General features: G+C 40.3%; 1 protein-coding gene across 2 annotated transcripts in view; it reads left to right on the forward strand.

Annotated features, from left to right (window-relative positions):
* The first annotated feature begins 359 nt into the window (after positions 1 to 359).
* LOC144891293 (interferon-induced GTP-binding protein Mx3-like) overlaps positions 360 to 26,851 on the forward strand; it is a 53,377-nt gene continuing 26,885 nt past the window's right edge. Inside the window, exons 1-2 of one of the 2 annotated variants that reach the window (XM_078773953.1) lie at positions 360 to 405; positions 6,975 to 7,060. In XM_078773953.1, coding sequence (XP_078630079.1) covers positions 6,988 to 7,060 — 73 coding nt within the window. In that variant the 5' untranslated portion in view covers positions 360 to 405; positions 6,975 to 6,987. Of the gene's footprint in view, positions 406 to 6,971; positions 7,061 to 26,851 lie in introns of those variants that run through there. The other variant, XM_078773952.1, reaches the window with a different exon arrangement.

Consider the following 26,851-nt stretch of genomic DNA (forward strand, 5'->3'; position numbering starts at 1 on the left):
CGCATTCAACCCCTGACCGTCTCTTCTCCTTCTCCTTCCTTTCTGTTTGGTTATCTAATTATGTATTTTTGTCTTTTTTGTCTCTGTTTTACGTACTATGTCAAAGCGTCTTTGGGTTTCTTGAAAAGCGCTATGCAAAATAAATATTATTATTATTATTATTATAAAGTCTAAACCAACACCATCCCTATCTTGTTTATGACCTTTTTTAGCCTGTAGCTTGTCATCCCTACATTGCCTTTTTAATTGCGCATACATTTATTTATTCACTTATAATTATTATTATGAACAAGAGGATGAATTCCCGGGTTTGACCGATCTCATTTTTTCGCTTTATTTTCCTTTTGCCTTGGTCTGGAGAACTGAAAAGTGATCCCTACCTCGACAATCAACTGAACAGACCAGGTAGGCTCTCAAATATAGCCTAAGCGAGTTTAAAAAAAAGATATTCCAACTTTAGTTTTGTATGTAACAAATGGGAACAACATTTTTTTTCCGTGCCATCCCGACATAGAGAGTACGAGAGTATTCTCTGATGGAGGTAAAAGTCCAATTAACACGATAACTTGAGAACCAGTGATGGGATTTTGACCAAAGTAGGTACAAGGATTATTATGATGAAAAGGTGAAGTGATTTGATATGAGGTCAGGAGGTCAAAGGTCAGAGTTTGTAATAGGTTTTCATTACCGTGATAAGTTAAGAACGGCTGAAAGGAACTAAGTCAAACTTGGTACAAGTAGGAGTAATGAGCAAAGATGAACTGATCCGATTATGGGGTCAAGAGGTCAAAGTTCAGAGGTCCCATGAGGTAAAAATTCTTTTCCTGCGATAACTTGTGAATCAGTGATGGGATTTTGACCAAACTTGGTACAGGTACATATTATGATGAAAAGATGAACTGATTAGATTTTGGCATGAAAGATCAAAACTCACATATTCCACTCGCAGGTGGAATATTTACCTCCATGACTGCATTCTTCAGAATGTTGTTGAACAAGTCCACCAACTTTGAAATAGCAGGGAGTGTTTCTGTTTGAACAGCTGAAGCCCCAGGTGATTTCAAATAAAGGAACAACTTTTCTGATATTGTAATGAAGCTCCGCACCAGAGGCAATGATTGGTGATGCACAGAATCTAAATCGAAACAAACATTCCACCCTGAACTAGTCCTTCCATGCACACTATATCATAAACTGGAACGGCACTCTTAGACGTAAGTACCACAGTATGTTAAGTCCTGCTCTTTTTCTGTTGCTTCTTCTCTGTCGGTTCTTGGATTACAAACATCGGTTGATAAGGAACAGATGACTGGCTTTTATGGCATTTTCAGAGCTGCGGAGCTCTATATATACCACACGGCCAGACATAACAGCGGTGAACGAAGGAGCTTTTATGTAATCCATAATACTACATGGATATCCCTCTCTCGATTTGTATGGATGAAGAGCAGACATTCGATGATGTGAGTGAGGAAAGTGAAACAAATAATTTTGAGCACTTAATCTTGCAGAAACCGTTATGGCCTGTTCCAAGGCAAGGCGTTTTTGAGCAGGCCCAAAAAAGCTTAAAAGCCTGTGAAGGATAGCGAACTGACCAATGATGAAGTTGTCACTAAATAAGCCGATTAATTATCCTCAACAGGCGTGTTTAAATATTCCCAAACACACAGTGTTCATTCCTTTGGAATTCCTTCGTATGCATGCAAAGTTTGGGGCCACGAGGTTTCATAGTTTTGCAGTTATGGAGGAGACACACTGACTGACTGACACACACACACACACACACACACACACACACACACACACACACACACACACACACACACACACACACACACACACACACCACACACACACACACACACACACACAAATCTTTTATTATTATTGATAAAGTCAGTACCCATCGTATGACAGCAAGACCGATGCAGTCTATCAGTAAAGTTGTGGACAACCATAGAGTATTATCTGATCTACTTTGAAAACTGGATTATTGTAGCGGCTGCCGCTGGGTTTTCACAATCGCCTTGCACCTATCAAGGACGCGGAGCGATCACCATGCCGGGCTCGTCCAGGACGCCCGGGCAGGCCCACGCTCAACTTGCCAGGCCTCGGTCGGGACGCCCGGGCATGCCCGGGCAGGCTCGCCCTCAACTTGCCAGGCCGCAGCCAGGACGCTGGGCCACGCCCCCTGGCGCCGGGCCTGGGCAAACCCCCCGGGATAATAGATATATATTGCTGCCCGATAAAAGGGTTTTCAGAGTGCCTGAGTGTTTGATTTGATTAAAGCAACTCGGATGAATTCCAGCTTTTTGTCGCGTCCATTCTTCCGATCGACGTGGGAGCCCCAGCTCCTTCATTGGTGACCTACCGACATGGACACGGCAGTCGCCCTTAAACTGCCTACCTTCTGGGAGGCTCACGCGGCGGTTTGGTTCGCACAGGCGGAGTCCCTGTTCGCCCTGCGAGGCATCACGGCCGACGACACCCGCTTCCACCATGTGGTAGCTGCGCTCGGTTCGGCTACCGCGGCCCGCGCCCTGAGCCTCCTCGAGAGCCCGCCAGCCGCTGACAAATACGGCGCGATTAAGAAGCTTCTCCTCGATGCTTTCGCCCTCCCATCGGCGGAACGCGCACGGTGCCTGCTCGAACTGCCTGAGCTCGGCGACACGCGCCCTTCCGAACGAATGGACTACATGCTTTCACTGCTCGGCGAGCACTCTCCGGCATTCCTGTTCCGGGAGCTGTTCCTCCGTCAGCTGCCTAACCCGGTACGCCTCGCCCTGGCAAGCACGACGATCACAGATCCCCGGGCCCTTGCCAGAGAAGCCGACAAGATCTCCGCCGCAGGACAGCGCATCGCAGCGGCGACATGGGACCCACCGCCGTCCGACGCAACACCCATCGCGCCCGAGCACCCGGCACGGTCGACGGCCGAACTGCCGATGCAATTGGCGGCCGCTACACCGAGCCGACCACCTCCAGCATGACGACCGGGGCCTCCACCTGACCAAGCGTGGTGTTACTATCATGCCAGGTTCGGACAGAAGGCCCGGACATGCCGACCCCCGTGCACCTTCGGCAGGCCGGGAAACGGCCGGGCCGGCGTTCATTACCAGCCATGAGCGCCGGCCACACGGGCAACTTACTGTTCATCACGGATAAAGCGTCCGGACGGCGCTTCCTGTGCGACACCGGCGCCCAACTGAGCGTCATACCCGCCTCTGACCAGGACAGGCAATCCGCGGTTTGCGGCCCTTCCTTGGTTGCGGCCAACGGATCGACCATCCGCACCTTTGGCCCGCGCAACGTCACCCTCTGCTTCGGCTGCCAACGCTTTGCTTGGACGTTTGTAACCGCAAACGTGCCCATGGCTCTGCTAGGCGCCGACTTCCTCTGCGCACACGGACTGCTGGTGGACGTCCAACGGCGTCGTTTAATCAACGCCGAAACCTTCAGCTCCCTGGTATGCACATTGAGCAGCTCCGCGCCGACCGAGCTGGCATGCACCGTCCCGGCGGCGAACGAGTTTGCTCGCCTGCTCACGGAGTTCCCGGCCCTCACGCGGCCGACGTTTTCGGCCGTCGCAGTACGGCATGGGATCGAGCACCACATACCAACCACGGGCCCGCCGGTCTACGCCAGGGCCCGCCGCCTCGACCCAGCCAAGCTCGCTGTAGCGAAGGCCGAATTCGACGCGTTGGAGCACCTCGGCATCGTGCGGCGCTCCGATAGCGCGTGGGCCTCGCCACTGCACATCGTGCCAAAGCCGGGGGGTGGATGACGCCCGTGTGGCGACTACCGCCGTCTCAATGACGCTACCACCCCCGACAGGTACCCGATCCCGCATATCCAAGACTTCTCCGCCCATCTGGCGGGACGGGTCATTTTTTCGAAAATTGATCTCATACGGGGATATCACCAGGTACCTGTCAGGGCGGCCGACGTCCCTAAAACGGCAGTCATCACGCCGTTCGGCTTATTCGAATTCTTGCGGATGCCGTTTGGTCTCAAGAACGCGGCTCAGGCGTTCCAGCGCTTGATGGACGGCGTGCTGCGTGACCTGCCGTTCCTTTTCGTTTACCTGGACGACATCCTCGTCGCCAGCACGTCCCGGGCCGAGCACCTCCTCCACCTCCGAACACTGTTCGGGCGCCTCAGCGAGCACGGCCTCATCGTCAACCCGGCCAAATGCCACTTCGGCACGACGGCCGTTGATTTTTTGGGCCACCACATCACCAAGAACGGGGCCGTGCCGCTGCCAACCAAGGTCGAGGCCATCACCACGTTCCCGCGTCCCCGCACCATAAAGGCCCTGCAGGAATTCCTGGGAATGGTGAATTTTTATCACCGCTTCGTGCCCCGCGCTGCTCAACTCATGCGGCCCCTCTACGAAGCCCTCCGGGGCAAGCCGGCCAAGCACGACATCGCCTGGTCCGCAGCAATGGATGCGGCCTTCCAACGCTCAAAGCGGGCCCTCGCCGACGCAACACTGCTCGCTCACCCGGTGCTCAACGCTCCCATCGCCCTCACCACGGATGCCTCCGACTACGCGGTGGGCGCCGTACATGAGCAATGGGTGAACGGGGTTTGGCAGCCACTCGCTTTTTTCAGCCGGCAGCTCCGGCCGAATGAGCTCAAATACAGCACGTTTGACCGGGAGCTCCTCGGTCTACACCTGGCCGTCCGCCATTTCCGCCACCTCCTGGAGGGCCGACCTTTCACGGCGTTCGTCGACCACAAGCCGTTGGTTTACGCCATGGCCAAGGTCACGGAGCCATGGTCGGCCCGCCAACAGCGCCACCTCTCCGCCGTGTCGGAGTTTACCACGGACATCCGGCACGTCGCCGGCAAAAACAACGCCGTGGCCGACTGTCTTTCCCGGGCCAGCGCGAACGCGGTCCACCTGGGCGTGGATTTTGCGCTTATGGCGGCGGACCAAACCACCGACTCCACGGTGCAAGCCCTCCGGGCGGCGGACACGGGCCTCCGCCTGGCCGACATCCCCTGCGCGGACACTGTCCTGCTCTGCGACGTCTCCCAAGGCCAGCCTCGCCCCATCGTGCCCGTCACCTGGCAACGCCGCATCTTCGCCTCCCTCCACGGCCTTTCCCACCCGGGCCGGAAAGCTTCCCAGAAGCTGGTGTCGGCGCGTTTCGTCTGGCACGGCCTTCGTCGGGACGTCCGCGATTGGACCAGCACCTGCACGGCCTGCCAATGGGCCAAGGTCCACCGACACACCCAGGCCCCGCTGGCACCTTTCACCATGCCCGAACGACGTTTCGACCACGTCAACGTGGATCTGGTGGGCCCCCTCCCCCCGTCACGGGGGTTCACACACCTGCTCACCATGGTGGACAGGACCACCAGGTGGCCGGAGGCCGTTCCCCTCGTCTCCACCACCACCGCCGACGTGGCGCAGGCTTTCATCGCCACCTGGGTCGCCCGCTTCGGCGCACCGGCGGACATCTCGTCAGACCGCGGACCACAGTTCACCTCCGAGCTGTGGGGCGCGGTCGCCCGCAACCTGGGGGTCAAGCTCCACCGTACTACGGCCTACCACCCCCAAGCAAACGGGTTGTGCGAGCGATTCCACCGCTCCATGAAGGCCGCGCTCATGGCCGGCCTTCAAGACGGCGGTTGGGCCGACCGGCTGCCGTGGGTCCTTTTGGGCCTTCGCACGGCCCCCAAGGAGGACCTCCAGGCATCCACCGCCGAGCTTGTCTATGGCCAGGCGCTACGCGTCCCGGGCGAATTCGTGCCCGACGCTACCAGTCCCTGGTCCGCAGCTCACCAGCGCTCGGACCTCCAGGAGGCCACCCGACGGTTTGCCCCCGTGCCAACATCCCACCACGGTGACCCCCAGTCCTACGTCCCCCCAGCACTCCGCACAGCGGAGTATGTTTTTGTGCGTCACGACGCACATCGGTGGCCACTCCAGCCGCCGTACGACGGGCCCTTCCGGGTGCTGCGACGGGACGACAAGTCGTTCGTCATCGACATCGGCGGCAGGTCGGACCGGATTGCGGTGGACCGTCTCAAGCCGGCGCACGTGGACGTCGACCACCCACCACGGGTGGCCCTTCCGCCACGGCGAGGCCGCCCCCCGTCCACGGTGCCCCCCACTCGACCGCCCACCACCTCACCGGACCCCCTCCCACGACCCGCCAGGGGTCGCTTCGGCCGGGTCATCAGGACCCCCCTCAAATTGACCCTGCCGGTGCAAGTCGATTCTGGGGGGACGTGTGTAGCGGCTGCCGCTGGGTTTTCACAATCGCCTTGCACCTATCAAGGACGCGGAGCGATCACCATGCCGGGCTCGTCCAGGACGCCCGGGCAGGCCCGCACTCAACTTGCCAGGCCTCGGTCGGGACGCCCGGGCATGCCCGGGCAGGCTCGCCCTCAACTTGCCTGGCCGCAGCCAGGACGCTGGGCCACGCCCCCTGGCGCCGGGCCTGGGCAAACCCCCCGGGATAATAGATATATATTGCTGCCCGATAAAAGGGTTTTCAGAGTGCCTGAGTGTTTGATTTGATTAAAGCAACTCGGATGAATTCCAGCTTTTTGTCGCGTCCATTCTTCCGATCGACGTGGGAGCCCCAGCTCCTTCATTATAAACATTCGCGTCTTTGTAAAGTCATCATTCATTTTGTGTGGAATTAATTTCGCAAAGGAAACTGGGAGAAAGATCTAGGAGAGACCCTGCCAATCTTGTGGCAGTGTGAGGATGGGGTTGGGGTAAATCCATGTAGGGTTGTGGAATGCGTCACTGAGCTTCTTGAGGACACAACCCATGCATTGCATTGAGGGGTGTGGCGCATACCTGGACGTCATGGAAAGCTCAAAAATAGAAAGAAGAAGTGTCTCTTGTTACCTTCTCGTAAACGTCGTCAAAAAAGATGACGCAATAACCAAACGTCACAAAATAATCTTCTTTAAAAAGGATGTCCTGTGAGATTGTCTCTACACTTCAGGTGTTTGCAGGTAATGGGACGAAGACGCAAGATGTCGAATGATAAAAGCTCTGGGCTTTCCGAGGACAATATACCTCCGATCCAAGGTGAGAACAATTTCACATCATTCTCTCATTCCTGAAACATCAGCACTTTACTCTATTCCCAGCACCAAACTTTTAATTATTTATTTACTTGTGTACACTTTACCATCTCCACAATAAACACACATCTTTTAATTATTTATTTACTTCACCATCATGGTTACCTACAAACCACCTTGAATTATTTATACATTTTACCATCACCAATCACGTGGCCGAAATGGCGCTGAACATATGCCTCGTCATCTATCTATAATTCCAGTAATCTCTGTGTGTGTGTGTGTGTGTGTGTGTGTCTGTGTGTCTGTGTGTCTGTGTGTTTGTCTGTGACCGCTGTTTCTCGACAACTACCGGTCCGATATACTTGAAACTTGCCAGGTATATTGCTGGGGACCCGAGGATGTGCCTTTTCAAGGTTTGAAATTAATCGGACAAGTAGTTACCGAGCTATGGCGATTTAGCCGTTCGCCGTTCGCTTTGGCTTTGCGAATGGACCAAACCATTTCATGTAAATAGAGGGGGGGGGGGGGTTCTGTGGTCGTTGCGAATGGACCAAACCATAGAATGTAAATAGAGGGGGGGGTTCTGTGCCATTTGCGGGCGCCATTTGGAGGAGCTGGGTGGACTCAGGCGTGATAGAGTGAGCCTGAGTGAGTATAACAAGACAAGAACAAGATCTAGAAGGAGGTATGTACGGTGCGATTCATATAATATATTGTTTAGTTATCGTCGATGAGGAATTTGGGGTCGGAATGGGTGATCGGTCTGGGTGACTGGGTCTCGACTAGATGCTGGGCCGCACCAAGGAACGGGCACCCACGTACGGGCACGTCCTATATATATAGTACGGGCATGCCCTAGTCTATCTATAATTCCAGTAATCTCTGTGTGCATGTGTGTGTGTCTGTGTGTCTGTATGTTTGTTTGTCTGTGACCGCTGTTTCTCGACAACCACGGGTCCGATATACTTGAAACTTGCCAGGTATATTGCTGGGGACCCGAGGATGTGCCTTTTCAAGGTTTCATATTAATCGGAGAAGTAGTTACCGAGCTATGTCCAAAAAACGATTCAACCAATCAGAGAGCAGCGAGCTATCACGTGTGCCGAACGTGGCGAACAGACTCTGCCTCGGACGGCACATTTGAGAGCGTATTCATTTATTTCACGTTGGCAAACTATGTTGGCGCTATGTTGGCGTTAAACTATGTTTTAAAACTAATTAAAACTAATTTGCGATTCATCGTAACTGCGATATGCGACCTTCCGGACAGTCAAATGAGGACGTCACTTCCGGACTTACGGATAATCATAGTGACGACGTGAACGTGGCGAGCAGACGCTGTAAGGTACGATCGATTGTAGTACACGTTTATAATAACTCTGCCGATACAGGCCCGATTAACTGCAGCGCCATCCGAGCTGTGGCGTCGGGACGATACATTCATTGTACGGTCACATCACGCACTTACGGGCACGCCCATGGGCCCATGGGCACGCCCATGCATGCATGGGCGAAGACATTTTTTTTTTTTTTTTTGGCAAGGAACGGGCACCCACGGGCACGGGCACGTCCTAGTCTATCTATAATTCCAGTAATCTCTGTGTGATGTGTGTGTGTATGTGTGTATGTGTGTCTGTGACCGCTGTTTCTCGACAACCACGGGTCCGATATACTTGAAACTTGCCAGGTATATTGCTGGGGACCTGAGGATGTGCCTTTTCAAGGTTTCATATTAATCGGACAAGTAGTTACCGAGCTATGGCGATTTCTTTACCAAACTCCGCAAGCCGTTCGCTTTGGACCAAACCATTTCATGTAAATAGAGGGGGGGGATTGTCACCGTACTCGCAAGCCGTTCGCTTTGGCTTTGCGAAAGGACCAAACCATTTCATGTAAATAGAGGGGGGGGATTGTCACCGTACTCGCAAGCCGTTCGCTTTGGCTTTGCGAATGGACCAAACCATTTCATGTAAATAGAGGGGGGGGGATATAATTTTAGATATATGTTTTCCGTCCACTCAAAAATATTTCCATCTTTTTTACCCAACTCACCGGTATTTAAATTAATTCTCTTATTTGTTTTGTGAACTTTTTTACCAGTTGCCTTTTCAATAAGTCTTATTTGATATTTTTCACATTCATTATGTTTTCCATTTATATACCAAGGTTGATTACACCTCCACTCTTTAGTCTGGTTGATACTTGGTTTTATCATTTATATAATAGTAAAAAAGGCGGCGGAAGCCCGTTAAAATCCCTAACCCCCCTTTTTAACTTATCACTTATATATTTTATCACTTATATATATCTTATCACTTATGTATATCTTATCACTTATATATATCTTATCACATATATATATATATATCTTATCACTTATATACTTATATAACCATAAGGGAGACTATCAATTCCATTTTCTAAAATAAACCTCTTATCATCAAAAGCTCCTAATGCTTTCTTATTTATCTCTTCTGTATATAATTGATGTTTATAACTTCTTATTCCATTAATCTTTCTAAACTCTTCTTTCTTTGTTGTTAAACAGTTATAATAATCCTTAAAGTTTATTGTTTCTTTAATAACATTTTTCTTTACACCTTTTAACTTCTTATCAGTCTTTTCAACGTTATTCACAATGTATTTGTAAGCATAAGCCTTTGACCTCAATCCCACAAATTCACTCATAACATTTCCTCCTAATTCATCCTTGAACTTTCCAATCACCTTTTTATTTTTAGAAGAGAACAACTCACTCTCTGGACTGTAATTACTCGTGTCATAGATATTAATGTCTCTTTTCATGTCTGAATAAACATCGTTAGTATTAATTTTCAAAATAAAACTATCTGTATCCATATAAAGTAGATTAACATCATTTTGATATTTCTTCCTCAAGTTATTATAAAAGTAATCATACATTAATGACTTTGATAAATCAAGAATTGATGTTCCAATATAAATAGGTTTGTCCATTTCAATACTCTCTTTAATCAAATGGATCGCACAAAAGTTCTCAGTAAAGACCTCAGCTCGAGTAAAACTCGGTCTATTAATTAATTTTGATGCTTGTTCCCAAGATGTTGATAGTCTGATATTTTGTCTTTTCCTCACATTCTCCATAGTCTTACCAAAGACCGCATTATTCATCAATTTATAAAAGTCTTTCTCAAAATCTGTTTTTGACTCTGTTCTTCTTTGTGTATTAAAATCAATGTACCCCTTTAACCAATGACTTTGATTGAACTTTAGAACCCTATGGATCTTCTCTACTCTTAGACCTTTTGATAAATATTGTCGCAAATTTATTTGGAGTAGAACATAATTTTTCTTGTTATATAATGTAGTAAGTAATTTTTCTGTTGATTCACCTATATCAAACGATCGTTGATAATCACTCAACCATTCTTTCTTTGGACTTTCTTTCTCACAAGCAAATGGGAGATCTTTGTGTAGGTTATGGAGTTCCTCTGGATATTTCAAATCAACTTCAAAATAATAACCAACTTTTTCTTCATCCAATTCTTTTTGTGTAGAGATACATACATCTTGTAAAACCTTTTTGTAGTCTTTTTCCTTTACCCATCTAAGTTTTCCATAAGGAAGAGCCTGAGACATTGCCCAGCCATACAGGTTGTTCGCGTCATAGTACATCAAGTAAGAACTCTCTTTCATTGAATCATAATTTGGAAGATATTTGTTATTTGCTTTTGCGTATCTACTCGAGCAGACTTGTGAAATTCCACCTCTTTTTACCTTTTCAATCATCAAAAGCATATCAACATCGGTTATCAAATCCAAAGCTTGTTTTGTCATTTTCAACATCGCACTCCAAGCCAATCCAGGTGCTGTGTAGTAGTGAGCAGGATCCAATCCATATCCAGTGCGACAAACAGATCTAAAGGCTTCAAATACATCGGCCAATAAAAGCACATCAGTTTTGAGATACAAATCATGATACTCGCCAAGATTCTTGATGTTATATTTTTCCCAAACATTTTGTGCGTGTACATAATCTTTATCAGATATATGACTGTTGTTTAATTTGTTATAGAAATTTTCTTTTGAAGGAAGTTGTGTTTCATTGAATCTCTCAAATGAGTCCATATAGTCATAGGGGTAAATTCCCTTTTGTGTTAGAAAATCTTTATCTGAAAAATACTCTGAAAGACATGGAAACTCTTTTAGATTTTGAACCAAGTTAGCCATTGGACTTGCTATGAATTTAAATGTATCAAGAAATCTGATATGAGTAATAGGAGATGTGTGAATTGTTTTTGTGAATGAAATGTATTTCTGATCCGTGTTAGGAATTGCTGAAATGTGTCCAGATGTCTTTGAAAGTTCATTAATAAATAGATGTGTATCATAATGAGCGTTGTTATGAAGAAAGACAGGAATGAAAGAGGGGAGTTTATAATTAATATTACAACTTTGATGAGCCGGACCTCTATATTTACCAGTGAGATGACAATGATCTCTAACCTTTAGACCTTCACCAATTTTTTCCTCACAAATATGACAAACATTGTTTTTTCTAAATTCCCTTTTCTGTTCACTCGTCAAGGACATTGGTTTATTGGTTTCTCTCATTATCTTGGTTAATCGAACACAAGTCTTTTTCTAGTCGTTTCACAAACTCCTCTGGGGTATTTGAGCCTCTATACTCCTCTAACTTGTTATATTTATCACCAACCGATGATTTGATATAATAACAAAAACCGCAAGGAGTATGTTTTTGATATTTATTTGTGTATGATTCTTTTGGATCTGGAGAAGCAGTATCTATTTTTTCTAGAATACTTTCAAAATCAGCATATATAACAAATGGATGTTTGATCTTTTTCTTTTCATCTTTGAATGTGATCTTTGAGCCTTCTTTAGGCATATTGATTAACGTTGATTTATGTTCACCACAATAATTTGAATGTTTATCTAATCTTTCTTGTGTATGGAAGAAGTTAAGACAACGCAAACAAATATATATTTTATTTGTTCTTTTACATACTTGTGGTTTTATTAATTTAGCAATATCTTTGATGTATGTATAATGTGAATTTTCCTCTGAATTAAAATATAGAAGATTAATATGAGTTTGTTTACAATTGTCAGAAAGCTTTAAAACCTGAATGCTGTTTGTTTCTGTTAGACCATAAACATTAACTGATAAATTATTCATCTTTTCAAATTTAGGAATATCATTTAAAGCCATAGGAAACTTTAGATCTTTCGTATTTAATGTATTCTCATATTTTTTATAATGAGATACTCTTTCATCATGAAAATGTGGAGGATGTAAGTGTGCTAGAATAGACCAGAGAAAACATTTATTGTCTTTATTTTTGATATTGATAACTGCTTTTCTATTTTTGATAACACTGGGTAAATCAATGTAAGAAGAAGCTTTTAGAGGATCTGATTTAAGAATATGAATGTCTATGTAAATAATTTTTCCTATATTGAATCCACTTCCTACGATTGAATTATCCACAACTTGCTCTTGTTTAATAAGTTCATCATAGACTCCTGATGTTTTAAAATCTTGATATGAAGATATAAAGTGTGGCTCAGTTCTCATGTATGGTGTATCTATAACTCCTTCGTCCTTTGTCATTTCTAATTTTACTCCCATATAAAATTTAAGTGGTTTCATTTCTTTTAGTATTTTTTCAATCAACGTTTGAACAGCAGGTTTAACTATTTCTACAGCATCAACTATAGACTCTGGTTCAGGAGGTTTGAAGTTAAAGACTCTTATTTTAATATGTCCTTTGAATGCGCCATCAGAGTTTTTAGTTGTGATAAAATTTGATAAATGTAGATTTGTTTTAAGATGTATTTTGAAGCCTTTCTTGAGGATATTTTTATTACATGTAGAACAGTGTTTTGTTTTAGGTGGAAGAGGGGAAAGTTTGTTAATAATGTTGTATGTATGTTTTGCGGTGAGAATATGTTGTTTATAATATTTTACTTCCTTCTCGCAAGTATCACAATAAACCATATTTATAGCGTGAGAAAACGTGGTGTTTTATATATATCACTGTACTTAAAGTAAAACACTTTTGAGCTTTACAGCTCCTTTTTATATATATCGCTGTACTTAAACTAAAACACTTTTTCACTCAGAATAATCTGAGCCATAACTATCACATGAATACTCAGAATCATACTCAGAGTCATCAATAAAGCTACTCTCATAACTATCATTTGAGTACAAACTATTAGTATCATAACTATCATCTGAGTTCAATGAAATACTATCATCACTATCATCTGAGTTCAATGAAATAGTAAAATCTTCACTGCTGTAATGACTCATATTTAATTAGTAGGAAAAATATTCCCATCAATATCTATATATTTTCTTTCATTAGAACTAATAACCACAATATTTTTTACATTAAATGTTATTTTCAAATAATCTCTAATAATCATGGTACGGAATGATAGTTCACCACTAATATTCATATTATTAATTTCACCCACATCTTTGGGTCTATTAAAGAATATACAAATGTTTCCTCTGGAATCGTTGATGGTCTTATCATTCATTTTCAAAGTTTCTTTATCAATGATATTTTCAAGCTTTGAGTAAATTGCCAGTAGTAGTGGAGAAACTTTTGTCAAATTTACTTTAATAGAGTTATTAATTAACATAGCTTGTCCCGTAAATTTAATAAAAGGACACATGTTATTCTCCATTATGGGTTTAATCCAAAAATTTCCATATTTATCTTTGTTCAATTTAACATCTTTGACATGTTTTTCGATATCTTTCACCGAAGTAGAGATTGATTGAAATTTGTCTTTTGTGCTTTGAAACATTGTATTTATTAATGAATAAACTTGCGTTTAGTTTAAGTAAAAATTTACCATATAAATATGATAAGTTCTGAAGGATATTTAGAATTTCCAGACTCTCCATATGATAAATTAGAGAATTGTCCGGCTTGTGATAGAATAGGGCTTAATAATGAGGGTTCATATAAACAATGTATTTTCTGTGATTTAATTTTAATTAATGATAATAAAAAATAAAAAAATATATATAACTCTTTTAAATTAGAACCAAAAATGAATTACTTTACAAGATTAATAAGAGAGATGAATGTTAAGTATTGTGATGATAATACACCATTTCTTTCAAGGGAAGAGACTATTTGTATTGAGGAAATGTATAAGGGTTTAATGATATTTATTATTCAAAATAATTTTAAAGGAAATGTTAATACAAGATACTATATAAATAAAATAATGAATTATTTTGAAATTAAACCCGAACTCAGGATAAAATATAGAGTTTCTAAAATAGCTCAAAAAAAGTTAGATGACTTGTTTTCCAAATATATAAATGAATGATTTTTTACCCGTTTGGGAAAATAAGATAAAATTTAATAACCATAAAAACATTCCAAATTCATTGAGATGTCTAATAGTTGGTTCAAGCGGATGTGGAAAACCCTGTTTGCTTTGAAAGATGCTCCTTACCCCCAACTTTTTAGATTATGATAATTTAATAATTTTTACGAAGTCAGGTTTTCAACCCGAGTATCAACTACTATCACAAGGTTTTAATGCGGGTCTTAAAAAGGAAGACATTATCGGTTTATTTAAACTTCAAAACAAACTAAATGATTACAACATTGAGGATATAATACAACTATTTTGTGATACACAGAAATCAAAATCAAAACCCATAACTTGTATTCTCAGTGATAATACGGATGATATACCTTCACCTCAAGATTTAGATAAATCAAAAAAGAACCTCGTTATCTTTGATGATTGTGTTAATGAGAGAAACCAAACAGTAATGGATAGCTACTATACAAGAGGGAGACATTCTTCTTGTAATTGTATTTATCTTAGTCAGTCATATTTTCAACTCCCTCGGCGCTCAATAAGAAACAATGCCAATACTTTTATTTTATTTAAGTTAAATTCAATAGATGTAAATAATTTTTGGAGAGATAATTGCTCTACGTTATGTAATAAAAAAGAATTTGAAAATTATATGAAACACACGATTGGAAAATATAAATATATTGTTGTGAAACAAGATGAGATACTCACTGATATTTTACACACATAAATGACAACTATTATTATTAATATTGTGGGTAAATCTGCTTCAGGAAAGAACTTTCATAAATCGAAACTCTTGAATAGTAAAAATGAAAAGATTGTAAGTTTTTTGAAAAAACACCCTATGATTCGTTTTGTAAGTACTACAACCAGAGCAATGCGACCAGGAGAAGTAGAAGGGAAAGATTATTACTACATTTCAATGGAGAAACATATGCGATTGAGGAACGAAGGTCAAATATTTGAGGAGGTCTCTCTTGGTTCTACAAAATATTCACATTGTAAGAGTGAGTTAAATAAAGTAAAATCTAACGGTGTTGGGATTTTAGAAACGAATCCTGAAGGAATGAGACAAATTATTAAACATTTGTGTGGTGATGGAGTTAAGATTTTATCATTCGGTTTTGATATCAATGAGGAGACTCAACGCAAACATATGAAAAGCAGAGATACAAGTATTAGTGAAGAAGAAATAACACTCGTATTAATACCAATAAAGAATTTGATGAAATATTTAAAGAAAAGGATTTATTTCAACACATTTACTATAATGACAAAGAAAAGGAAAATTTTCCCATTGACCTTTACAATTCATTAAATGATATTTTTCAATAAATAAATACAGAAGATGAATACCGAAGAAAGAGCAAGAAAGTTTAAAGAACATCAAGAGTTGGTTTCAAAAGTTGTAAAGCAACAGGAAGAGATAAAGAAGAAACGGAGACAGAAACTAACTGGTGAAGAAGCCTTTGAAAGAAAACAAGAGAAATTTTTTAAACCACTTTTGAAAACTCAACACTCACCTACAGTTCCCACAGTAGAATTTACTCCAAAAAAACTTCAAATGCTCAAAGATTTTAGTCAAATGACGGCGCAAGAACTTGGAGAATTAGAATATGATGATGAAGGATTATTTCGGAAACTTGAGGAGGTAAATCAACCACCTAATTATGTTGTGGAAGCTCTTCAAAACAATGAATATTCGGTGGGTTCAAAAACCAGAGCAGGTCTCATTCCAACAGAAGAACCAGCACAGTTCCATCTTGTGAAAGAAAAGTTATTGATATTTAATGATAAATTAGTGTTCTTAAGTTCTGCTCAACCAAATGTTGAATTAACTCCAAGATTAATGTTTCTTCTAACAAACTCCGGATTCAGCGGTTCAAAATATTTTGATGAACCACTTGATATGGAAAATGCGGAAGATGGGTATATATTGATTTACTAAACTCACTTGATTATGGAGTTTCTGTTGCCGGTAAAAGTAAGAAAAATGAGAAGGAGAAACATATTATTGATGCTTTAAGTAAGCTTGGTTCGGGTGTTAGCTTTCTTCCAAATGACCCATCACAATTAGTTAATAGGTTATTATTGTTGTTAGGTAGTAAGAAGGCTGGAAACAACAATTGTTTTAATGAAGCATCCGCCATTTTAGATCAGTTGATGAATATGAAAATAATTAATAAATGTCAATACAAAGATATTTTATTAGATATTAAATAAGATGAGAAGCACAATTCTTAGTTTTAATTTCACAACGAGTGATTACACAGCTTCATTCCCTTACCCACTACAACTTGACCCCACAAAAGAATATGAGGCTTCTTTGTTGTCAATGGAGACTTACAATACACTTTTTAATATCACAGAGAAAAACAACAAGTTTAGTTATAATCCAGGAAGTGGGTACAAAACTATAACAGTTTCACCCGGAGCTTACGAGATTTCTCAAATATCTTCTGAAGTCTCTCGCCTTATGAAAGAAAAAGGTGATGAACCAAAAAATATGGTAATAGATATTCAAAAACACACTTCAAAATCAACTATTAAACTTAAAAATAATTATAAAGTTGATTTCACCATTGAAAATTCGTTCAGAGAGCTATTGGGTTTCTCTTCAAAAAAGATTGAAACTAACGGGACGATTTACAGTGATAATGTCATTCAAATATCCTCCGGTATAAATTCAGTATTAATTCATTGCGATTTGATTGACGGTGCTTATAACGATGGAATAAGAACAAATACAATATTTTCATTCAGTGCATACTCAACCCCGATTGGTTATAAATTTAATATGGAACCAAAAAATCTTGTCTATTTACCTGTGTCAGGTAAAACCATATACAGAGTAAATTTTAGGATAACCGACCAAGATAATCGAATTATTTCTTTCAATGATGAAATTATATCCATCAGAATTCACCTACGTGAACTTTTTCAATAAATATATAATGGTTATTGTGAGAAAACACGAGTTGGGAAAATATAAAATAATTACAGGGGATGGGATGTTCCTTTCACCATACCATAAGGGTGAAGGTATGTTTCTTGGTCGAGGATACTATAAACCAAAGAGACAACAGGGTGTGGGACATCAATTTAGAAATAAAGGAGATGGGATAATTGATACTCTAATGGGTATTGGTTCAACCATTCTTAAACATAAAGACCTAATTGGTTCAACTGCTTCTGTCATGGGTAATGTAGCGGGTGCTATAAAGAGTATAAAAGATGCTCAAAAGGAGTCTCATAAATTACAAGCAATCAAAGAAATTAAAAAAGGTAAAACTCAACTATCTTCACAAGAACGGCAAAAAATCATTAAAATACTCGGGTCTGGGTTTCAACGATTTTAATGCTATATAAATACAAGTATGGAAGTGATTGATAGTATCTATGATTTGGATGATACGATTATCATTTCAAACTCCACTAAAAAGGAAGACTATTTTAAGGTAAATGCTATAACAGGAACAGACTGGAATTCAAACGGAACAAAAAGTTTTGAAATAAATAATCAACAAACTTACTTGAATATAGCTGATAGTTTCTTGTTGTGTAAATTTAAATTCACTAAGGCTGCGAATAATACTAATGCTACACTCGTAAATGATTTCTTCTGGAAAATGTTTGATAGTGTTCGCCTGTATATTGGAACACAAGAGGTTGAAGCGGTTGATTATGTCTCTGATACATCTGAATTGATGAAATTTACACTATATTCGTTTAGTGATAGAATGGGTAAGGGAGCTGTTGAAGGTTTTATTCCTGATATGTCAACGGGTACAAACACAGACCCTGGTTATAGTCAAAGGAAGGCAATGTACAGACTTGGCATTTAATATGGAATATATTTTTTTTCTTGACTTGGGTTTACTTTCTTAACTCAGTATATCAATCTGGTGAGTTTCTTTTACACTTTGGTGCTGTATTTGTTAAAAGAATCATGTCGCTGATTGTCTGTCGCAGAAAGAAGTCAACAACAGGATTGTATCACAGGTGGCATGGCAAAATGTATGGACAGGTGCATTTGATGTTTGGCTTCACAGTCGGGTATACAAGGGTTGTTGCGTTCTGTATTAATGGAAAACAACTGCTGCACGTCTCCAAAAGTTATTGCCGCTTCCTCTGGAGATGGTCCGTCAACTCGACAATGCTGTTTGTCATGGAGTGGTGGCTTTACGAAATTACGGCATGAAACCGTGCTATTGCTCGGCAGTATGGCATCACTCAAGGTCAGGTGTCAAAGATCCTGAAACGAAATGCTCAGAGGGGTGTCCCTACTCCAATACCGAGGCCAGGACGTCCCCACAGAACCACAAGGAGGGATGATCGCCAGCTGCACCGGTTAGTCCGCAATGGCCGTACCAAGTCAGCTAATCGGCTTAGGGCTGAGTGGCAGCAACTGACAAATGTGCCTGTATCCAGAAGGCTAGTCAACCAACGACTGGTTCAAGCAGGCTATCGTGCCAGGCGTCCCCTGAGAAAGCCACGCCTGACCAGACAACACCGCCAGCGCCTATTGCAGTGGGCCAGAGAGCACCGTCAATGGCAGCCAGGACACTGGAATCACGTGATCTTCAGTGACGAGTCTAGATTTCTGGTCTATCGTCAAGATGGCTGCGTCCGAGTGCGCAGACAAGTGCATGAAGCCTACAGCAAAGATTGTATAGTGCCAAGAGTCCAAGCTGGAGGTGGTGGGGTGACCGTTTGGGCTGCTTTTCATGCAGGGGGCAAAACTGACCTGGTTGTTCTGAATGGAAACCTGAACCAGTTCAAGTACAGGGCCATTCTGGAAGAAACATTGCTTCCATTTGCTCATGCAGCCTTTCGAGGAAACTTTGTCTTCCAAGATGACAATGCACGGCCTCATCGTGCTCGCATGATCCATCACTTTCTTGCTGACCATGGTGTAGAGCATATGGAGTGGCCTGCCATGTCCCCGGATATGAATCCGATAGAGAACTTTTGGGCAGAATTAAAGCGCCAAATCGACCACTTGGACCAGCAGCCTGCCTCTGTGCGTGAATTGCAGCAGACTATTGTCACTGCATGGCAAGCGATTCCTGTCCAAACCTTGGCAAATCTCGTGAACAGCATGCATCAACGTGTACGTGCTCTCCTGAATGCTCGTGGGGGTTACACGAAGTACTGAACTGTAATTTTACTGTCCGTAATCCCAGTCGTAATTTAACTTTTGTTTTTGTTGAAATTTTTTTTGGCTAATGTGCAAAATAAAGAGATACTTCTGGAAAACGTACAGAAGTTTAACACAGTACTGTCCATGAATTGAGTTCGATATCAGTTTACATCACTTTCAAGGATCAATTTATTTGTTTCGAAATGTCAAATGTGGTTTTTGTTTCTTTTAAAGGTCACATTAACAAAATCTAGAATAATTTCAACATAATTCCAATGAACTTTTGGTTCTAAGACATCTTGAAAAGTAAGTTCACCCCCACCAAAAACATATTCCATATTAAATGCCAAGTCTGTATAATGATGACACAAAACCAGAGAATAGCTTTACTGTAGCAGTACCTCTGAAAGGTATATTTGGATTTTGTGATTATGATAAAGTTTTGTATGGTCTTAAAATTAGATTTCAACTACAAAGGAATGATAATGTAAATAGGTTGCTTTTTGGGGTTGAAAATGCTTTTGGAGACAACAATAAATTTGTTATTAATGATTTGTGTTGGTATATCAGTGAATATACTCCTAATCTTAAAACGGAAGAGATGTTAAATAGAAGACTTAACTCAAAGACCCCTCTAAATGTATCATACCTTAAAAGAAGATGTCAACACGTTAAACTGGAACACACTACCTACACTTGGAATTTAGGTGTTCTTCAAGGAAAGCCCCGATACCTCTGGCTCATTTTTAAAAAACCAGATGGGGAGGACGGTACTAATAAGAATAATGCACTGTGTGATAATGCTAAGGTGAAACAACTTCGGGTTTCTCTGATGGAACATTTTATCCACGAGATAGATTGGAAATTGATTGGGAAAAAAATGATTATGCGGAAGCCTACAAGTCTTACCAAAAGGTGTGTGAAAGTAATGGTAATAATAACCCTATTTTGGATATGGTTGCATTTCAAAAACTTTATACAATCTACACAATTGACCTGAGTTCTCAAAAGGAAACTATAAAGTCTAATAGAGTGGATACTTCTCTATACGTTGAAAGAGGAGAGAATGAAGAAGTTGATGCTTATTGTTTGCTTTTGGAGGAAACAGAATTACAGATTAATACAGATAATGGTGTTATGATTAATATCACATAGGTTTTTTCTCATAAATAAATGGTAGGGGTATATGTTAATCAAATCAATCCTAATAAATTAACATCTTGTATTCAAAATCAAAAGCCTTGTATTATTAATGTTAATACAATTCAAAGAAAAGGAGCTGTAAGAATTGATGTTTTACTCACACGCACACAAGTAAAAACACTAAATGATACTGGTTCACTTAAAATTAAAATGACAAAACCTATGTTAAAGAAATATTCAATAGACGAGTCAAGAGGAGGATTTCTACCGTTTCTAATTCCTTTATTTGCTGGTTTAAGTGCGGCGGGAGCATTGACTGGTGGTATTTCAGCAGCGGTAAAAACTGCTAACGAAAGGAAGGCACAACTAAAAGCTCAAAAAGAATTGGAAAGACATAACAAGGAGTTGGAGAAACAAATTAGTGGAAGTGGTGTAATTGTAGATTTTGCTCAAAAACTTGAAAGTCTACCTGATAGAGCTAGATTGTTGGTTGGAGATATGCTTTCCTCTATCGCTCAAGCGGGTGTTAAATTAACTAAACGGGGTAATGGATTGTATCTTTCTCATAAATAAATGGATAAATGGTTTAAACAATTTGGAAAGAATACAACGTCAAATATAGAACTAGCTAAGTATTGTAAAACACTAAAAATTGATAATGTGGTTATTTGTATGAGAGATGAATTAATACATATAAATAAGAATACAAAGAATATTATTATGAATTTAGACACACAGAATGATTCTCATTGGGTTTGTATTCATAATAGTCAGGATAAATATTATTTTGATAGTTATGGTATGCCACCGCCTGTTGAAGTAATACAATTCTTACAGAATGGTGTTTATCAAACATTTCAAGTTCAAGAAATTAATTCTAAATGTTGTGGTCAATTATGTTTATATGTATTATTTCAACTCAACAATAATGAAAATTTTTATGATATCATTTTTAATCTAATATAAATGACTTATGTTGGAAAAGATGGTTCTATCTTTGGAAAATCCTCTCAGGATATTGATTTATCAAATTATTATACAAAGGCACAGGCTGAACGACAAAAATATACTACAAGTAAAAATATTAATATGAAGAATACTTATAAATTAATCAATTGTCCAAACCCTACAGATGCGAATGACTTAATTAGATTTAGTGATTTATCACAATATGTATATTTAAAGAAAACAGCACGTTTTGTTAAACAAGTAAAATTTACAACCACAACACCTGGTTATACTGACCATACACCTTTCCTCATTGAATTTAACTACCTGCTTACAATTGAATTTTATAAAGAAGGACATATAGTTAATATGCGAATTAATAAATGGGGGTATGATATGCCTGATTTAGGGTATAATTGGTCTTTTTCAATAAACATAGAAGACCTACATGATATTAATCAGTCTCGTAAAGAAGAATATTATCCACTTGGTGAGGATAAGGATTTATGTGGAAGTACAATTAATAAACAACAAATACATGATTTTAAGAAAAGAAAAATATATGATAGTATAGCGATGGTTAGCATGACAAAGAAGGAAGGTCATGAGATAAGGATAGAAAGCCGAGGAATACAAACCGATTTGGTAGTGGGAAGATAGGGTGGTATTACCTGTCATAATATTAATCTCACATATATTTCTGATACATAAATGGCAGGAAGAAGACTACAAGAGAATTATAATTTTTGTATTCAAGGATACCTACAAGAAAAGGGTGCTCGGTATTACATACCTTATGATTTGGAACATATACATGGGAATTTTGTCATAAAAAACTGGCCTTATACTGAGATTGCTAAACCCACAAATAGAGACTTGTTTAAAATATTAAATAAAAATGAACTTCTCAAAGTTATGAAATATAAAACTCTTTTAGAAATCATCAACAAATCTTATTGGTATCCTATTATGAGAAAAATAATTATAGATACAAGAACATCTCAAAATCCAGATGAGTATATGTATAATATTCTTTGGGGCTCAAACTCAAGGGTAGCAAGGGATGAGGAAGGAGTTGAAGAAGAGAAGGAGGAAAGAGAGAAAAAGGAGAAGGAGGAGAGGGAGAAAAAGGAGAAGGAGGAGAGGGAGAAAAAGGAGCAGGAGGAAAGGGAGAAAAAGGAGAAGGAGGAGAGGGAGAAGGAGGAGAGGGAGAAAAAGGAGAAGGAGGAGAGGGAGAAAAAGGAGAAGGAGGAAAAATATAAAAAGATGGAAATCAGTGAGATTCGTAAAAGATTGAGTGTATTACAGCAAATAAATCAATCTCAACGCACCGAAGAGAAAAATAAAGAATTAACGACTCTTACTAAGATAATGATTTTAAAAATGGTTGAGATGAGTTCAGCGAGGAGATTTACATGAAGAAGACAAAGATTATGTGGTTGATGATGCTATTGACTTCATTTATTTACAAATAAAACTAACTAGAGGAGAGAGTGAAGGCATTCCTTAGTATTCTTTATGTTTTAAAAATAAAGATTGAAATGTATATGTTAAAAACCAAAAAGGTTTTGATACTCTGTCGGACCTTTTCTGATAAATAAATATGAGTTATTGTCTCAAATGTAAAAAGAAAACTAAATCTAAAAATATCTCTTATGTTAAAGCTAAAAATAATAGAGTTTATCAAAAAGGAATATGTCAAGTGTGTGGCTCTAAAAAGTGTCAATTCATCTCTCCTAAAAGTGGAGGAGACATACAAAAGTTTCTGTCAGGAAGTAAATTTACAACAACTGGAATTCCTGGGGAACTACATCTACCTGGATATTCTTTCTGTGGTCCAGGAACAAACTTGGATAAAAGATTAGATGAGGCTGACAATCCTAAACCTTGGTCTAAACCTATAAATAGGGTTGATGAAGTGTGTATGAAACATGATATTGCTTATGGAAATACCACTACATTGGATGAAAAACATGAAGCAGACAGAGAAATGTTGTATAATTTGTCTTTGATACAAAATCCTACGTTGAGAGAGAAAGTTGATAGGTTTATTGTAAAAAAAATGATAAGTGCTAAATTGAAACTTGGTCTTGGTTATTCCTCAAAAAACTATTAGGCTCTAATGATGTCATCAAGACTGAGGAGCTTTTGGCTGAAGAATTACACAAACCTATAATCACCAAGTTTAAAAGAAGGAAGGTTTATTCCAAAGACACTGACCACATATGGTCTGCTGATTTAATCGAACGAAATAATGATAAGGGATACAGGTATGCTTTAACCGTTATTGATTTGAGGAGTAGATTTGCCTGGGTTGTTCCATTGAAAAACAAGAGAGGTAATACTTTAATGTTAGCCTTTAAGCTAATATTTGATAGGGATAAAAGGAAACCAAAGAAGTTATGGACTGATGAGGGAACAGAGTTCTATAACAAAATATTCATGAAATTTCTTAAGGGGGAGGATATTAAATTATACAGCACCTTTAATGAAGGAAAGGCAGTTGTTATTGAGCGTTTTATCGTACTTTAAAAGAAAAATTATATAAAAAATTCACACAACTCGATTCTCAACAATGGGTGTATTTAATCCAGAATATTGTTGATAATTACAATAATACAGTTCATTCATCAACAAAATCAAAACCATCAGAAACATTTACAAAATTAAAATATGAAATGGAGATTAATTTGAAAAAACCCAATTTCAAAGTTGGTGATATGGTAAGAATATACAAATGGAAAAGCCGTTTTGAAAAAGGTTATACAAAGAGGTGGACTCATGAATTATTTAAAAATGTTGATATAATGGATTCAGTCCCTTGGACTTACAAATTATATGATATGAATGGGGAAGAAATATTAGGGGCATTTTATTCACAAGAATTACAAAAAACAAAGCTGATCATTCATTAAACAACATTTCTATTCACCCCACCCAGATTAGCTAATTTAATTAGTGGTAATAAAAAAAATAAAAAAAATAATCATAAGCCGTGCCCACACAGACCCCGCCCACACCGACCCCGCCCACACAGACCCCGCCCACACGGACCACACCCATCATCCCCCACCCCCAGTGCGTCCCCCACCCTTGATCCCCCCTCATCCCACCCCCACCTTCCCCACACACACAAGGGGAGGGGAGGGGTGGGATGGGGGGAATCAAGGGTGGGGGACGCACCTCCCCCCTCCTTTTTCCTTTATTCTCGTTTTGTAATTAATTATTAAATAGTTGTATACAAAGCAATTATATATAAATAATATTGGAAGCATTAGTTTCTTTATATTATTAAAACATTTTTCTTCTTCTTCCCAAAACAAATCATCAATATCTTCCCAACATAAGTTGAAGGTAGTTTCAATCATTTCATCAGTTGTCTCCAGACTTTCTTTCTCTTTCTGTTGAAAACAAGAGGGTAGAGAAAATATAATCATACACACATACATACATACACACGTACACATACACAAACACATACACACACTTACAAACACACTTACATACATACATACATACACACACACTTACGTACACACATACACACATACACACTTACATACACACATACACACATACACACTTACATACACACTTACACACACACACATATACACACACGTACACAAACACACATACACACACATACCTCTAAAAGATCAAGCCTTCTGTCAATGCAGTCGAGGTGAAAATTAAGGATATCACAGGTTGGCAGGAAATAACCACTCCTTTGGAGATCAAAATCGTCCCACTCAAAATCGTGATCATCGATCTCAACAGGTGTTGTATTCTGTTTGAAAAAGAAAGAAAAACATGCACCGCATTATTATCAATTAATTTGTTATTATCAAACGGGAACGGACATTTATTCATTGACAATCAGAGCGAGAATAATGAATTACCAGGGTTTGATGGTGGTTTTGTATGCCTTCATTCCAACCCGTATTCAGTTCGTTGTGAAACTCTTGAGATGGAGGGACACTGCCTTGGATTGGATTGGAGTTGGATTGTTGGAGTTGGAGTTGGATTGGATTGGATTGAGGAGTTGGAGTTGGATTGGATTGGATTCTGCCAGGAGAGAGGAGTTGGATTCTGCCAGGATATTCGCATTGCTGTAAAGAGAAAGGGGTATTAAATCACAAGATGTACAATTAAACACATATAAATTTTAATTAATACAAATATAAATATAAATACAACATACAAATTTAATTTTAAATGAAACTTACCCTGGTGAGTTGGTATCATCTTCAACAGAGTAAAGGCTGGAGTAGTAAGACATGTCGATTCCCAATGATCAAAATTGAATTGAACACGGCTTTTTATAATGTAAAAGTTATTTCGGGATATGTCGACATTTCGAGGAAATTCAGGGTGTGTGTGAAAACAGGAAACGAAACAATGGGATTTCTTGAAAGTTGTCCAAGTTTTACCACAAGTCATTTCTCAAAAGTGAGGGATTAATAAAAAAAGGTTTGAGTATGGTAATATATAAAGTTAATGAAAGAATTAAATTATTTCCCACACATAAACAAATATTTGTTGGGTCGTTGTTTGAGTGGGTCAAAGATGATTCACCAGATGATATTAAGAGTAAAAGGTTAAAAGGTCTATAAGGTCAGAAGAATCACAGGTTCACAAGGGTAGAAGGACCATTGTTTAAGTGGTCTAATGAATAAGGATAGCATGTCAAAAGGTTAGAAGGTTCGTAAAGAACAGGGTGAGAGAAATAGAGGTGTTTAGGGGCAATGAGGAGAGTTGAAAATTAACATGTAAGTGAATGGGGATTTGGAGGTTCAATGAAGGATTGGTTCCAAGCTGTTAGTGTTCAGCCTAGTACATCAAGATGGGTTTACCATTCAGCCGTAGCTCAATTAAAATATCTTCATTATGTATTAGCCCAAGTAGATTAATTGGCTCATAAGGTCAATAAGCTCATGGTTCAAAAGGTCAAAAGGCTCATAGAGTCTTTTGGATTAATAGGGGTGTTTTCCAAAAGTGGGAAAAGACAGGGGGGTAAACGACATTAGATAGGGATTTCCCATGTTAAATGGAGGTGTCCCAAAAACAACATTTATCATCTACTGGGGAGCCAGCCCAGAGGGGACAGCAGTTACTCCATCGAGCTGTGGATGAAGGCCTTGTCGGTGGATTGGCATTCAGGTGTGCCAAGGAAGAACCATGGTCCATACT

Source organism: Myxine glutinosa, chromosome 3 (genome assembly GCF_964187855.1).
Source record: "Myxine glutinosa chromosome 3, kmMyxGlut1.1, whole genome shotgun sequence".
Taxonomy (NCBI): Eukaryota; Metazoa; Chordata; class Myxini; order Myxiniformes; family Myxinidae; genus Myxine; species Myxine glutinosa.